Raw genomic sequence first — 16,329 nt, forward strand, 5'->3', positions numbered from 1 at the left:
ACTCGGAGATGCTCACCTAGTTCTTATGGAGGCTCTATCTACCTGACAAGTTAAGGCATGCTGAAGGCACAGATAGGCACAGTCTGACTAGCTTTAGTCTAGCCAGCACAGATAACAGGAGAAGTAAAAATATAGTAATGCTAATTAAGCTGCAGTAAGGCTTAAAACATTTTAAAAAAAATATTCCCAAGAGGGCTGAACTTTTGGTAACAAACTTCTGCCACTTTGCTTTTACAGGCATATATCTGAGCTAATAAAATGCAGTTGGTAGAGGTACACACACCACGCTCAGCCATGCTTTGCCAGGCAGACAAGCTGGACAAAGCTTCCGATACGGCTACAACCTGCGATGATGGCATGCAGAGCTGCCATAATCCTCCCTGGCTGAAGTATCAAGAGCTAAATCTTAACTAGGGGCTAAATTTCCTCAAAGAATTTTAGCATAAATCAGAGTACAAATGCTACACTTGACAAAGAAACCCATTGGTTTATTTACCTCTTTATAACTGACAAACAGCAGATATTTACTAGAAAACCAGCTCAAAGGACAGCCCAACACTCCTCCCCTCAGTGTAATTTAATTTCTGGAGCAATGTTAAGAGCTAATGTCTCACTTGTAATTGTACTATGCATGTACAGGTTCTTTTCTGTACACCACAGTAAAAAAAATTTGTAATGAAATAGATTGTAGAGCAGCTAACACCACTTTTTTCTGTCATTCAGACACTATTTTACAAGCATCACTCGCCACAAAGCCTGTGATAGCTAGGGACACAAACTGAGCTATTTTCATGCACAAAAAAAATTATTTAATCTTAGACTTTTTAAATATAAAAAATTAAATCATTCCTATTTTTAATATTCCATCTACAAATAACACTGGAATCTAAGATTAGAAAATAGAGTTGATACCCAAGCAGTTGGTGTGGGCTTCCTTTAACCTAATTTCAGCTATCTAAACAGCAGGCAGTTACAGTCAACTAATCATGTAGGCTCGCTTTTTACTCAGAAAGAGATGGCTCAACTAGCTGATCCCTGGAGTGCCTGTCCTGTACACGCATCTTGGCATGCTGCAAATCACCTCTAAAGAGAGCCTAACAAATAAAAATCTAATTTATAGATAGTTTAAGGTATGCAAAATTTATCCTACTTTGGAAAGGAAGTTAGATCTGTTCTGATTTATTTATGCTTTTCCAGATTTTCATGTGTCAAGATCTTCTGCAAATTTCTACACAACTGGTAATCAAACCACAATTCAGTTTGATATTTGACCACAAAAATAAAATAGTTTTGCTACAGTGATTGTTCTCACAAGACCTAGAAGCAAATGAATACACCCAAGATAGGTATTCTACAGGAGGAAAAAAAAAAGAAGTTAGAGGAACAATGGGATTGCTGCAAACAGAAATTATTTTCAGGTAGAATGCTTCCTTGCATAATCAGGTAATTACATTAGTCACAACATTATTTTTGAAGACATGTGTTCACAGCCTTAAGGCTAAAATTTTAATATAAAAAGCTGTCCATGTCCATTTTTATTACAATTTTGGGTTTTGGTTTGTTTGTTTCTACAAAAGAAACTGTTTTGACACAGTTCTTGAGAAAACACCTTCTAGATGTTAACGACGATACTACTCTCCCAAGCACTTGTACTGTGAGATAAAACTTGGTTGCTATGCTCAGATAGCATTCTTCTCATCATTCACTAGCAGTGAAGTTTTGTAGAACTAAGTATTGCTGAAGAACAGAAAGCTCTAAACAAGTTTCTTGGCCTTTGTAAGTAGTTCAAGAATCCCAATATCTCCACATTTCAGCAGCATTCAAGAGTACTGCTGAAGTATATCAAGAGACTGTCATATTAAGATAACCTAAGAAACATGTAGATGACAAATTGATGTCAAATACACTCTAAATCTGCCTATACACTTTATTTATGCATTTCCTCACATGTGGCTGGGCTAAACAAAACTCTTATTCACTCTCAGAACTGTTATGAAACCTCTTTCTTGGTTCATTCAGGAGGCTCTAACAAATTAATCAATTTACAATTATATTTTTGCAGAGATCATTATCTCTAAATTTCATAAACAGAAACCAGATATTGCTTCTTTTCTTAAGTTACTCAATTTCAACTGCTTAGCAAAAATGCTAATCCAACATCAGTAACAGTCCAAAGTAGAGATCTTATTTAAAAATAATAATAAAAAGAAGACAGCCTATTAGAAATCTGTTTCTCCATGGACAACACACAGCTACCCAGAAACACAAAGCATTTACAAAATTAAAATTCTGATTACAAACTTATTTGTCACAGCAGAAAAGGCAGATGACATCACAAATCTGATAATGATTTCTGACTTCACCGACAAAGTAGCCACTATTATCCAAAGCACTTTTTTCACACAAAACCAAAAAGTCATGATTTAAGATTTAACTTTCAGGTTAAAATGAGAATCCTGTTATTTTGCAGTAGCAAAAGACTGATAGTGGCATTCCAAGCTCAGAAAAAAACAGTTCTCAAAATATTCTGAACACTTTACTGAGTTCTTGGGGTTGGGGGCTGTGTTTTAGGTGTGGGTGTTTTCGGGTTTTTTGTCAGGAGCATCATATTTAGATCAGAAACTGGAGAAACAGGAAATAAATAGCATTGCATGTAGTTAGATAAAACTCATTCACACTACAAACTAGGCATTGGTAATGAAATAACTAAGTGAAATCTGTTAACACCAGTTCACCTAAGACCTTGGGATACCAGGTCTTTTTCACTGAAAGTGGCAGAAAGCAGCAGCTGTAAATTCCAGGCTGACCCAGTATTTTATAAAAGTAAATGCCAAAGTTGTACTAGGTAACAACCCATGTACCAACACGGCTGTATGAGAGGAAAGAACAGCAGAATGAAAGGACAGATCTTTACCTGGATAGCTTTTAGGCAGCAAAGAGATCGCCTGCACTTTAAACACAGGCTCAAACTCTCAGTTACACTGACAACACTGAACTCTCACATGCCAGACCCAGACACACGCTTCCATCAGAAACTGCAGCTTGAGGACAAACTACTAACATTAATGGGTATTTTAAGAATATATCATGTTCATTCACCATTTTAAGACTAATACATAACATTATTTACTTCACTGTTAAATTGACACTGTCATTAAAATTTTGAGTTTACTGAATTTTACCCAACAAGTACAGGTATGCTTCTTAAAATTCATTAAAGACTACACTGCAGATACCATGTACTTATTTATAATCAGCAACAGCTTTGGCATCTACAAAAGCAACACAAGCAAATCACAGTTTTACCATGAAGTAAATTAAAAAGCTGCATTGTTGATAATATATTAGTTCCTCTGAAGCAGTTCAGAGTCCTAAAGATTGCATATTTGTTTGTGTGCTGCATGAAAGCAACAGCCAAAACTTTCCCAGACAACCTATGCAAGTTAGGCTGCACCACGGTACAGAGTTAAGTGTACAATTAAGCACATATCTTTGATTTATCCCTAGATAAACATATGTGAAGTGACTATCAAACTTCCACTGTACTTTGCAAACCTAGATTAGAGCACAGCTTTACCAATCAAGTTGACTGATACTACACAACTCAATTTAGCAATTTATTAATCCTGTGTTTCAGAAAGCGCAATGATTTTATTCTTCAGTGAAGATACACAGTTTCAGAACACATAATCCTTTGTAGGTATTAATATCAACATGAAGTACTTACCCTTTAGCAATAGCTCTTTTGCCATTTTCAGTAATTTGGTTTACCATTATTCTTCTTTCTGCTCTTAGTACATGCTTTAGTAAATGCCTTCTCTGTGAAGTCCTGAGGATCGGACAAGTTTAATAATAGTGTATTCCCAAAAGAACTTTTTCTACCTCCTCTGACAAACTGCTGACTGCAATGTTGAATGGGACTGATCTCTTTCAGGAAGCAAAAGGGTTTCTTACAGAAAGCCAAGCTGACACTGATATAATCCTGGCATTATAATCCTTTCAACGCGGAGAAAATATACAAAGGTCAGGATCTTACTGAAAATGCTATTTGGGAAATCCAAATCCAGCCACATTTAAGAGGCACATTGCCAGCTGTTTGCACACTTATTTAGCAAAGTGTGTGCCACAGATCTGCTGCTTGCTGAGTGTGGAATCAGACAGCGTTTTAAAGCTGCTAATGCCACAAAAAGTATGGCTCTGTGACGTTAGCCCTCCAGGCATTTCAGCTTTCAAGTGAAAACAGTGATGTATTTCTTTCCATCTTCAATACTTTTTAATATGATTACCCATTAATGGACGAATCATATGCAAGATCACCAAAAACACCCATCAGTGCGATGAAAGGGAGGTTTATATAAGATACTTAAGTAAATAGTAACTTAATGATTCTAAGCAGTTCATAATTACCAGAACCCACTCCATCCTGCCCATTCATAAGGAGGTCCTCTGGATAGCAGCACACACCACACTGAGACTTATCTATGGTATACAGTAGGTGCAATCACCAAGAATGCCTACGTAATTAAAGATGCCAAGTCACTTTTGAGAAATTGGATTTAGAAACTCACATCACTTAAGAGCTTTCCTAATACAACTTGTCATTGCCAGCTGAAAAAAACACTATAAAAACAACCTTTGTACTTTGCTGTAATCCACTTCAGAGGTTCTTTCATGTGGAACAACTCCAAATCATTTCTCACGACTATCCTCCCTGAAACTCTGTCCCTTCACGTGCATGAAGGCACCTCAGATACAGCACACCCTGTATCAAAATACAGGCAGAAGCATTTGAGCATTTTCCCTGCCTCAGGAAAAGCCTCTTACCTTGGTGTAAAGTGTTCTTGCTTTCCCTGGGAGACAGCAACATACATCTATGAGATGAGCGTGCAGATTCCATGTGATATTCAATTCACCTTTCTTTCTAATACCAAATACGGAAAACTGTTTTCAGCCCTCTATCTGTTCAGCTGACCATGGCTGTGAAGTGCAGTAAGATGAGAGAACAACAAAAAATCCAAACTCAAAAAAAACCCCCGCAACACACCCCACAATTTCAGGCATATCTGCTCCCTTCTTCTCCAGTTCAACATCTGCCAAAGAAACAATTGTACAGGCACAAACCATGGAGTGAGAACAAGCAGATGGGAACAGTGACCATTCAGTCAATACTGCCACCAGCTCAAAAAACTTCCTACAGAGAACAATTGGAAATAGAGGAGATATGAGCCAGGGTGCTAAATATCTCCAGACATACAGAAAATAACAGGAAAAAGCAGACTTAATTCCTTTGTACAGTATGTAATGCATAGAATGTACATATATTGAAATTTACAGTGTACATAACAGACATCTACATCCACTCCTGGAAGACAGTAGAAGCATCTGTAATCAGTTACAGCTTCTTGTGAAGCCTTGAATGTTACGTTTTCAGTTAACTCATATAGAAAGTGCTGAATATCAGATTTTTCTTATATTTGAGAAGTACTTTGTTCCATGTGAAAACAAAGTGTGTGTGAGATTTTTAACTAAGGAAAATAGAAAATTTAAAAAAAAAAAAAAAAGACAAAGAAGAGCTAAGCTTGTATATGCTCCAAGGATGAAGAGCTGACCTTTCAGTCAGCCAAAACTCACTCTAACTCCAGTCACATTACTTAAAGAAAGTACAAGTCAGCATGAGACCTCTCCAAGTCACTCCATCCCACTGAACATTTTAGAGGGTGGAGAACACCCTGACATTGCACATGATAAGCAAGAAACCACAGTACTTGTAAAATAGATATATTCAAACACACATTTATAAAGAGTTCACAGATCTTGCACAATAGCACAAAACATTTCACACTGTGCAACATGGAGCACAGACCAAGACAAAGTCAGATATCTGGAGCAGCCATAGTGGCTTTTACCATCATTTTACAAGAAGTTCATCAGTTTGCAAGAGCATCAGAGCAAAATGAGTACAGCACATTAGCTTACAGAAACTCTTCAATGAGCAATGGGCAACATTAGATCACTCGCCTTCTGCTCCACCAGTCTGGGATTATCTCAAACTCACACAACAGAATCTGAGTCAGAAGAAACTCAGGAACATGTGTCCTGCTACACATATGCTTCTACCACAAAGTCCAGAATACACTGTCTTAAAAGGGCAAAGACAAAATACTGCAATTAAATCATTCTCTGTGTGTTGCCTTGAGTTACAGCTTTAAAGCTTCCTACATGTATGCTAAAAGACATCTTAACACAAGGCAGACAATCATCCCGCTGTCTGGTTACATAGTATTGGGATTTACCAAATATAGCTCAACTATACCTCCCTTAAAGTTTGGCTGCAACATCCCTGAAATTAATCCCTGACATTGACACCACATTCTCTGGAACATACAGTCACATCAAAAATGAATAGTTTGTGTCTGCTCAGGCAAAGTAGCCAAGATATAAGTTACATCCATGTGGGAATTAAATTCGGATAAGGTTGGCAAGGGTTGGCTTGTGATGCTCTAGAAACAGCTGTGCTCTGGAGATCACGTCCCAGTACAGGGTGCAGAACACAAATATGGATCAAGGGAAAGAATCCTGTTGGGGGGAGACAGACAAGCAGTATTGCTGCTGAACACTCCATATTGTAAAATCACAGACTGGACAGTGAAAAACCTTAGCTGAAGAAACCCAAAAATATTTGGGAGCTGTAGGTTCTTAAATCAGACCTGCAAAAATATTAAAGAACCTCTACCTTTGTCCTTTGCATCAGCTCTGGATAGAAACACATACTATAGCAAGTAGTAGTAAAAGTAATGTGAGTGGCATTATTTAGAAGTAGATCAGGAAGGCAAAGCTCCTGAATGCAAAGGTAGAAGGCGGAGGAGAAACAGTATGTTCTCCATCAGAGACAGCAGCAGCTACACCATCTTCTTAAATTGCTCCTAGTCCTGACTCAGATCTGACCTCCTACATGGAAATTCAGAGGTGGACTTTGCACACAGTAACTAAGCTCAGGGCTGCTCGGCTTGCAAGTAGAGACCGGGTCATAACACCAAGTAGCATTGCTATAGATAATTTTATGAGAAACAACTATACTCCAAGGCATAAAAATTGAGGTTTACTGCAGCAATCAGCAATTTAAAGTATGCAAGACCAAGTCTCAACAAGTCTGCCCTCCTTAGGAGTTACTCAGCCAATGAGCAGCTTATAATGGCACACCATAAAAATCCATTTCCATTTGACCTGGAAGTGGAAGGCAAAAGTTTGGATGGTCTAACCTGCTTCATGATAAGGAGGTATCTGTAACGATTGACTGATGTTCCAAATCCCTCAGATAAATACAAGAAACTGCTGGCTACTGGTAGGAGATGAAAGTTAAGGCTGGCAATTAGACTGTAGAAAAAAAAAAACCAGTTTTGTTCTGGCATAATTAGCTTGAACCTATACATAGTACAGCGTACGTCTGCCCTGAACACAGAGCTCTGCGTCATCTCTCCTCTCCCAGGATCTTGTTATACAATCTCTGCTACGGTTCCCTGCAAGCCAGCTTCCAACATCAGCTTACAGCTTTGATTCTAATTTTCAAAGTAATCAATGGATTGCATCCTAATTATATTATAGATCACACGTCAATCAATAAAAAAGTTGGGCTTCTAGGACAATGCAGGTCACTTGGGTGGGGAGAAGGGGGCAAATAAAGCATTCTGGATTCAAGGGGGTGGACCTGTGGGACAAATTTCTAGGGAACATTAGGCAAGCCCAGCATCTGAACACCTTTAGAAGTGTTGCTAAGCCATGCCCTAAGCAAAGGAGCTTCCCTGTTTCCTGTCAGACTACTGCAACCACCAATACAAAGGTGGGATGATGACTGTCCCCTCACCAGTACCAGCAATCTTCTCCCTCACCCCCAGCTGCCCAGCCCAGCCTGGCACCGGCCTCTCATCCTCTGCTCAGCAAAACACCATTTCATTTACATTTTCAACAAGTCTTAGGCTGCCTCCAGTCAACACAGCATAGCTAACTTGGCAAAACTGCCAAATTATCAACCTTCCCCGTTCATCCATAAGCTAAGTGAGTGAAAGCTCCTTTTGGGCAATTAGCGCTTTATTCTGCACATTGAACTCCACCTCTCTGTCCTACAGAGCAGAATGAAGATCAAAAGATGAATAAGAAAAAATTCTACCAATTACCTTTAATAGCAACAAAAATTTTTTTGGGGAAAAAAAGAAAATATTCCCAGAACTGTTCTAACCTATACCTCTGTTGCTCAGACATGAATTAAGACTGCTAGAAAGTAAACAGTCGTCTTTTCCAGGCCAAACCTAAGGCCTACCACAAGATCTAAGGCCCTGTTACATGACCTATTAGGAAAAAATGCTACTCCTTTAACTCCAGTAACTTCTTTTTATGGCTCAGAAGTGACAGTTTGAGACTGGGGATCAATGTTTAAAATAAGAGTCACTGAGCACAAACAGACAGCAGACAGCCTACAAAATAACTTCTGGATGGGTGTGCAGGGGATTGCAGAAGAAAGGGCACCAGTACCACATAATAGCAGACAAAATGCTATCACATCCAAAATCCAGAGAAGTTTACCCTGCATGCACTATAAAAGCTGTATTTTTCCTGGTCATATTTAGAAAGAACATATTAAACGTACGTCAGGTATTTAATTTTGCTAAAAGACTAGTATTTTTTGTGTGTGGCATTTCATTATTTTGTTTGCTTAAAAAGAAGATTGTTTGCTTAGCATTCACTACAGCAGCCACTGTGAAAGATGCACAGTTCTCCATGCATAATAAAATTCAAGTATACTGAAAGAAATCATCCAAAGCAGCTCAACTGAAAGAACAAGAACAGTACTACTCATTGCTAAGGGATCACTTGGCATCATTTAAACAGATACCTATTGAGAACTAATAATTACAAGATTTTGTTAAATCAAATAAAAAAAATACTGAAACTTTCTTATCTGTGAGAATAAAAATCAGCTTAGTACAATCAAGAGATTCCAAATTTCCAATTCAAAAGGTTACTGAAGACAATGGAAATGTTTCCAAAATGTAATTCTAATAGGCTTTAGACCCTGTCTTAAAACGGTGCATTTTTTCCTCTGTAGTTCAGGTCACAGACCAAAGTATTTAAAGACAAACCTTGAACCAACAGGCTGAAGACACAAACCCTTTGATCAAATAAATCTTGCTCCTACATATTGGTGAAAATAGCAATTTTTATGTAATATAAATTAGTCTGCACATGAAATTGTTACATCGTAGTCAAGATGAGGTATAAATCTTCAACTTGGTCTTGGAAGGGGAAACCAACTGCAGCTTTTCTCTCTCTGTGGTGCTGGCTGTCCCCTGTTCTGTTATGTGCACTTAAAAAGAAAGCAATGATCACTAAGTTTGATCCTCCCCAAGGTGGCTGCTGTTCTTTAACTTCAGTGAACTGCGTTTATTATGTGTGGCTGCATTTCCTAGTCAATGAGGCTGCAAGGTACCTTAATTGCCATTCCATATCAAACTTTAGAGCAAAAGTAAAATTTAAGCTTTACACTGAAGAACATGCAAAAATGTATACTTTAACTTTGTTGCAGTGGTGTAAAGGAAAGAAATGTCACTATTTTCTTTAAGGAAGTTAAACGCTGAAGAAATTTCCAAGGGGAAATTGAATAAAACACACACAAATCAATTTTATACAAGACACGTACTACAAACACAAGAAACCCAAAAATTTATTTTTCATTTCTTTAGAAAAATGCAGAAATTGAATTAAAAAATATAGCTTCTGCATGTAAAAATAATCCCCAAACTTAGCCTCAACTCAAATTTGAAATGGACACTTAACAAGTCAAAAGAGGCAAGCATTTGCAGGCAGAATTAAATGGAAAATCCATGTCTTTTCATGTGCAATTGCTTAGCCTTCTAACACAGGTGTTCTCCAAAACACACAAAGACAAGCAGAGGGTGGTTTGGGGTTTTTTTTATCTTCTCTTAGTTTTTTGCAACATACAGAACCACACATACACAGTTACGGGAATTGCTTTCAAATCGCTTGGGCATATCACAAAGATCCTTCCCAGAGCTTTTTCAAATAACTGAAATACCAGAAAACCCACAAAAAGGTCCATGTTTTTCTATATTTAGCTAAGTCTCCTGGCTGCCAACAGTTGGCACCAAAATCCCTTTGGTACCGGACAGCTGCAGCCTCTCCAGCTCTGTTTTAATCACCCAAGAGGCACGTGAGACATGCTTTGCAAAAGCAACAGTTTATGCAGTAACATTAACTTTTTTCTTTTCCTACACAAGCATTTTTAGAGATGAATTAAACCTTACAAAACTGCATGCTGCTAAAAGAAATGTGAAGTATCCACCATGGACTCCACTAAAATGAGCTGCTCTGAGAAATTCCTTTGCTTACAGGCTACAAAGGAAGTATACACGATCTCCTTCACCACCCTCAGCCTTCCCCCCGCCACCCCCGCAAACATTATAAACAGCTAATCATGTCACAACGCACTTCCCCACTCTCATTTTTCACATACCCCACTCTTATCTTTCCTTATCTGAAGCAAGAGTCCACTTATCTATGCACCTGTATTGTTGAAAAAAGTATTCTGGAGTTTGGCACTGCTATCAGTGCTCTGCTAATTGCTGATAGCACAAACAGAAAAAAAATACAGGACTTCACAAGGACAACCTTGCTGCTAAGACCCCTTTCAGGATCTGCATTTCAAACTATAACCGTTGCTGTGTACCCTACAAGTATCCTTTAGGGAACAGAAACAAATCTTGACATATTTTGTGCTGACAGGACACCTTTAATATCTCCAAAATTACACATTAAACTTTCCAGAGAGGGAAAAGAGATGCCAAGCTTAGCAGAACAGAAAAACAAGCCTCCCTCATCAAAACGCAACTAAATTGAAGAAGATGCAGTCTCCATACCATTTACAAATCAGCAGAAGAGACGCTTCACTGACACCAGTGTATTTCTCTCTAGTCTCATGTTAGGTTCTTTCCTCCCAAACAATTCAGAGCTTCCACCTCAACTCCTCCCCAGGCTCACTCTTCCATGACTTCTTTCTGCAGTTTTCTGGCAATATGAAAAATGCTGAAGATGCACGTGCTGCAGAGGTTATGCAAAAATATCCTGCTATGACTACTGTAATAGCACCATTTACCCACACTGCTGCTGGCAGAAGTTCTTGAATTTAAAATAACCTAACATATATTTGGACGCATGTTTCTTTCTGTCACTCCTATTTAGCTGTAGTATCTAATTCATTATATGACTAATTTTATCTTATCTCTGGACTTTGCCAAAACACCTACATATAAGAATTCAGCACTTTGAAAAGGAATTTTTGAATGATTTATGTATCCCCACTGAAAGTATCTTCAGACATATATTATATGAGCTTTATTTCAAGTCTTGCAAAAGACTTAAAACCTTTACCAGTAAGTTACCACATATTAAAAAAGCAGTGAACCAGGAAGAAGCTTAAAGTAAAACCACACTCCTATCACATCAGAACTTTCTTTATCTGTCGTCTTGAAAACAGCTTATTGCAAACAACCAGCATAATCTGTTGCTGCACAAGGGCACTGTACATACTGATGCAGACTGTAAGCATGACGAGACGGTCTCAAGTCCAGTTAGAAAACTCCGGGCTGCAAGGAAGCCATGTGATAACTGGAACATAAGCAGAGCCAATTCATTGGCAAAAAACAAGGGTGGCAGCTGACCAAAGCTGGTTAGTGACACCAAGCTGATTAGTGTCTCATTTCCACAAACAAAAGTCACAGGAAGATAAATAACTTCCCACAGGACCCATGACATTGCCACACTTTGGTTAACAAGATACATGATCACTGTGGAGCTGAGATTCCTATTAAAGCAAAGCTTATTGGGTTTTTTTTTAAAACACTATTCAGACCCCACTGTCCCTCTTCTTACCCTGTGCACCCAGCCTAACATGCTGGCACTATTTCAAAGACCGAAGAGATGCCAAATTCACATTTCTCACCCCTGCCGATCCATAAAGCAGGGCTCACATGTTTATCATAGGATCACAGGATAATTCTTTGTACTTCTTTTTCTAAATGGAAGATGTCACAATCTATTACAAGCAGTGGCAGTCGGTGGAACCTGCTTAGGAAAAAAAAGGCTGATTTTATTCACAAGCAAGCACTGAAGCTATCTGGAAAGGCGAAATTATTGCACGCTGACTAATGTCTTCTTACAGAAATGGTTGCAAGAAATTCTGCTGCAGAATGGCTTCACATCTGTAGTGTTTAGACAACACCGTATCACTTAATGTCCCAAATAAAGCAAAATTCAGAAAAAACACTCAAAAACAAGGCTATAACAAATAAAGGTTGGAGTGAAAAGGTCAGAGTGAAATAAGACTCTGTCGGAATCATAAGCAACAGCCTAAGAGATTGTACAAAGAGTGTTGGACAACAAAGCCACCACTTTGCACACTGTTACAGACCAGCTATAAATAGAGTTAATTACCATGAGAGATCGCATGCTCGAATGGCCATATCATTAATGAGTCACTTTAACCTATCTCTGATCAAACTGAGCTATCCAAAGAAGTCTTTAAGTAAGGTTCTGAATAGCAAGCTGATAAAATCTTCCCTGGAGAAGATCCACCAGAACAATTGCAATCAATTCCTTGTTCTGACTATGGTGGCACTACTTGATCGCACAGAAAGACCAGACAATTGGCATTGTTCAGGCAGCTCTGCATGCATTCATGCAGTGCCAATATGAATCGTATGCACTTTGATAGGGCCACAACCTCAAACTCTGAAACCGTGCACTCAAGTCAAACAAAACCTTATCTGGAATCAGTGGCATCACCGACACCAACGAATCCCTCCATGAGCCCTGTAATCAGCTGCCACAGAAGGCTCTGGAGGGTCAATCTCTTCCCTCCAGTCTGCAGGCTCCAGCCAGCGCTAAGCAGCTGCAAGATACTGTCTTCAACCAGAGCTTTGATCCGCACCATGTCATATGACCAATGCTCCCCCAGTACGAGAGGCTACAGTACTCTGCATAGGATGTAGAAAGAAGCACCAAAAACCAAAGGAATAACACAAGGGAGTTCAGATTCCCCTGTACAGAGTCATAAACCCAAGAAACTTAGGAAGAGACAGAAAAGGCTAGTGGGGAAGAACACACTTGTCAGTACAGGTAGGCAAGACAGCATATCTTTATACGTACACCCTGAGGATATGAAACAACACTTAATTACTGTGAAAGTAAATTAAAAAATAGAAGGCAGTTATAGTTCAAACAGAAACAGAACTAACTACCATATATTAATAGAGATGTTACTAGATATTTATCAGTTTTAAAATAAAGAGACTCAGCTAACTTCCAGCAGCATGGTTCTGTGCTGCAGTCAGAACAGCAGTACTTAAGAGATCACAGCCTGCCAGCTACTGATAGACTGTGACAGGGAGCTGAGTATCTTCAAGTGTGGTGTTTGCACACATCCTACAGGCAGCCTCATATCCAAATGACAGGCAGTTTGAGTTGACCTTCCTTTATCTACCAGGGCAGTAGGTTCCGCAAGTCACACTTACCAACCCACAGCTAAAGCTAGCTAGTGGGAAAAGTACTCCACGAGGTCTCCAGCTCAACCTGCTGAGATGGGTGAAAAACACCTGTTACTTTCATGATGTTAAGCAAGCCGAGAGTAAAACAGGGCTTTTTATAAAATGAAATGAACGCCCTACACAGTCTTTAGGGCTAGAGCCTCAAATTGTCTGTTATCACAGACAAGTTGCAAAAAACACCTACTTTTCATCATTCTAAAATGCCCACAGCAGAACTGGAAAGAACTGACATAATGGACACCAGGCCTATGTAAGCTGCTTGATATACAAAATCTAAAATTCATTTGAAAACTACACAAAAAGAAAAAAAGGTACGTATTGCAGATTAAAACACAGATTCACAAAGAACTGAACAAGGTGACAAGGCAGGAACTGGACCTTGATCTCATGACAGTTGAATATCACTCAGCAAAATAACCCTTTTCTCTTCCTTGAATACAGGCCTGAGCAGTACAGGCTCCCTTCAGGGATTAATTGTGCATCCAATAACATTTGCATTCAAAAAGTTTGACTGCACAGGCAAGGAAGAACAGGTCAGGTGTTTACCAATTTTTCTTTTGTTGCCTAGAGTCACTCATGATTCACAGAGGGCAAGTCAGATTCACCAGCTGAGCCTGTGGGAAGATCCTCTTCCTAAAGGTTACAGAACTAAACGTAACCAAGGCAGAAAAAAGAAACATATTCCACAAAGAGCTAAACCAACCCTTTACCAGAACTACTCTACTCTGCAAATCTATGTTCTTCATTTTCTCACTAGAAACACTCCCTGCACTTAAATTGATTTATACCTGAAAGTCACAGCAAAACACCAAGACAGGCTGAGCACTGCTATTAGCTGCCTGCCTAAAGATGTACTTACCACCACCCAAAATCCCCTCCTACTTACGTGATCCTCTACTGTAATTGGAATAAATTAACCACTAACAAAAAGCAGCTCTGCATAGCAGGAGCAGTTGTGAAAGCCACACAGACACAATACACATGCTGTAGTATTCAAGGGCCCGGTTTGAGGGAGAGAGACCTAGCTGGGCAGGCACATTTTTTAAGATGACATAAGCAAGAAAAGCAGCCACCTGAGATTCAGCTAATTTACCTGAATTTTCTATCACCCGTTTATTTTGGCAGTGGAACACTGAAAATATCTATCTCCACGCACTCTTATCACGTCTGGAGACTGCAATTTGTGGGAGCAACGATAACACCCGCTCCCCTGCGCCGGCCCCGCTCCACCCCGGGCTATCAACAACTCGCTGCGGAACACAGGGAATCCCGGGGGGGGGGGGGGGGAAGAATTCCCGAGAGTGCCCGGCTCGGCCCCTCTGCGCAGCGGGAGGACACCCCGTCCACCCGCATCCTGAGAGCCCCCGCCGCAGCCACGCGGGCTGCGCTGCCCTCGCCCGGCCCGGGCCGCCGGGGCTGGCACTCGGGGACAACGCTCATCCGCCGGGCCGAGCTTCCCGCGGGCCTCGCCACGGCGGCGCGTCCCGGCCCTGGCAACAGCGGAGCCGCCGCCCGCCCCCCGCAGACCCCGCGGGCGCTCCTCCTCCGGGCGCGGCGCCCCTTGGAGCCGCCGAGAGCCGCTACCGGCGCCTTCGCCTTTGTCTGCCGCGGCCAGCGGTAGCGAAGCAGAGCGGGAGAAGCCAGGCTCGCTCCGGGAGCCCCCGGGAGCCGCCGGCACCACCGCCCCCCCGCCCCGGCCGTGCCCGCTCACCGTCGGAGCTGACAGTGTCGTAGGAGTCCCCAGCGGCGGGCGCTGCGGCCGGCTCCCGGTAGTCCACCCAGCTGAGCCCCTCTACGCTGTCGTACTCGCCGCGGTGCTTGTCCTCCACCGGCACCACGGTGAAGTGCGGCATGGCTGGCGGGGCGGCGAGGGCTCCCCGCGGCACCGCAGTGAGGCAGGCGGGACGCGGCGCGGAGCCGGCGGCGCATTCCTGCCCCGTGCGGTCACTTCCTCTCAGGAAACCGCGCTCCTCAACTCCACCCATTCCCCTCCGAGCGCCGGGGCGGCGCGGCGGCCGCCGCCCCCGGGCCGACCGGCGTGCGGGCGGGCAGAGCGGGGCCGCCCCGCAGCGAGGACCGGGGGAGGGGGTCGCTCCGCCGGCCGGGCGCGCTCAGCAGCGGGGGCGCGGAGGAGGGGCCGGAGGCGGCGAGGCGGCGCGGGGAAGGGGGAGCCTTCCTCCCGTAGTCATCGTGACAGGAGCCGGGCCCGGGGGCGGCGGGAGCCGCGGCGCGCTGGGAGCGGGGCGGGGAGGGGCGGGCCCCCTCCGCGCCCTCCGCCTGCGGCCCTCCCTTGCCAGCGCTGCCGGGCCGCCTCGGGGAGGAAATTTCCCTCCGCCGTGCCCCGGGCCGCTTCCGACCCCGTCCCTCCCGCCGCCATTTGCTAGGCAGGAGCGATGCGGAGAGGGCGTTGGCGCGCCGCGCCCAGGCCCGGGGCGCACGGATGCGGGGGGGGGGGGCGAGCCCGGTGCTGAGAGGCCGCGCAGCCCCGACAGGCCGCATTGGGCGAAGCGCCCTTTCCGCTGGCGGCTGCCGGAGGTGGGGGGGTGTCCTGTGTGCTTCCTGCCAGGGGGGCAGGTGGTGGCGAATTCCAGGAGGGGGGGTGTGGGGCCAGCATCCCCAAGTGAGACAGTGGCAGATAAACCGCAAACCCTGCTAGGCTTTGAAGGAGCAGGGCACGCCAATTAAAAACTGCCTCAACTCCCAGCAGACTGTTAAA

The 16,329-nt window shown here is 42.5% G+C and overlaps 1 protein-coding gene across 1 annotated transcript in view; it reads right to left on the reverse strand.

Moving 5' to 3' along the window:
• SLC12A4 (solute carrier family 12 member 4) overlaps positions 1–15,844 on the reverse strand; it is a 50,685-nt gene extending 34,841 nt beyond the window's left edge. Inside the window, exon 1 of the mRNA XM_075765816.1 lies at positions 15,325–15,844. Within this exon, the coding sequence (XP_075621931.1) occupies positions 15,325–15,598 (274 nt within the window). The 5' untranslated portion in view covers positions 15,599–15,844. The remainder of the gene's footprint in view (positions 1–15,324) is intronic.
• Between the last annotated feature and the right edge of the window lie 485 nt (positions 15,845–16,329).

This window comes from Balearica regulorum, chromosome 13 (genome assembly GCF_011004875.1).
Source record: "Balearica regulorum gibbericeps isolate bBalReg1 chromosome 13, bBalReg1.pri, whole genome shotgun sequence".
NCBI classification, from domain to species: domain Eukaryota; kingdom Metazoa; phylum Chordata; class Aves; order Gruiformes; family Gruidae; genus Balearica; species Balearica regulorum.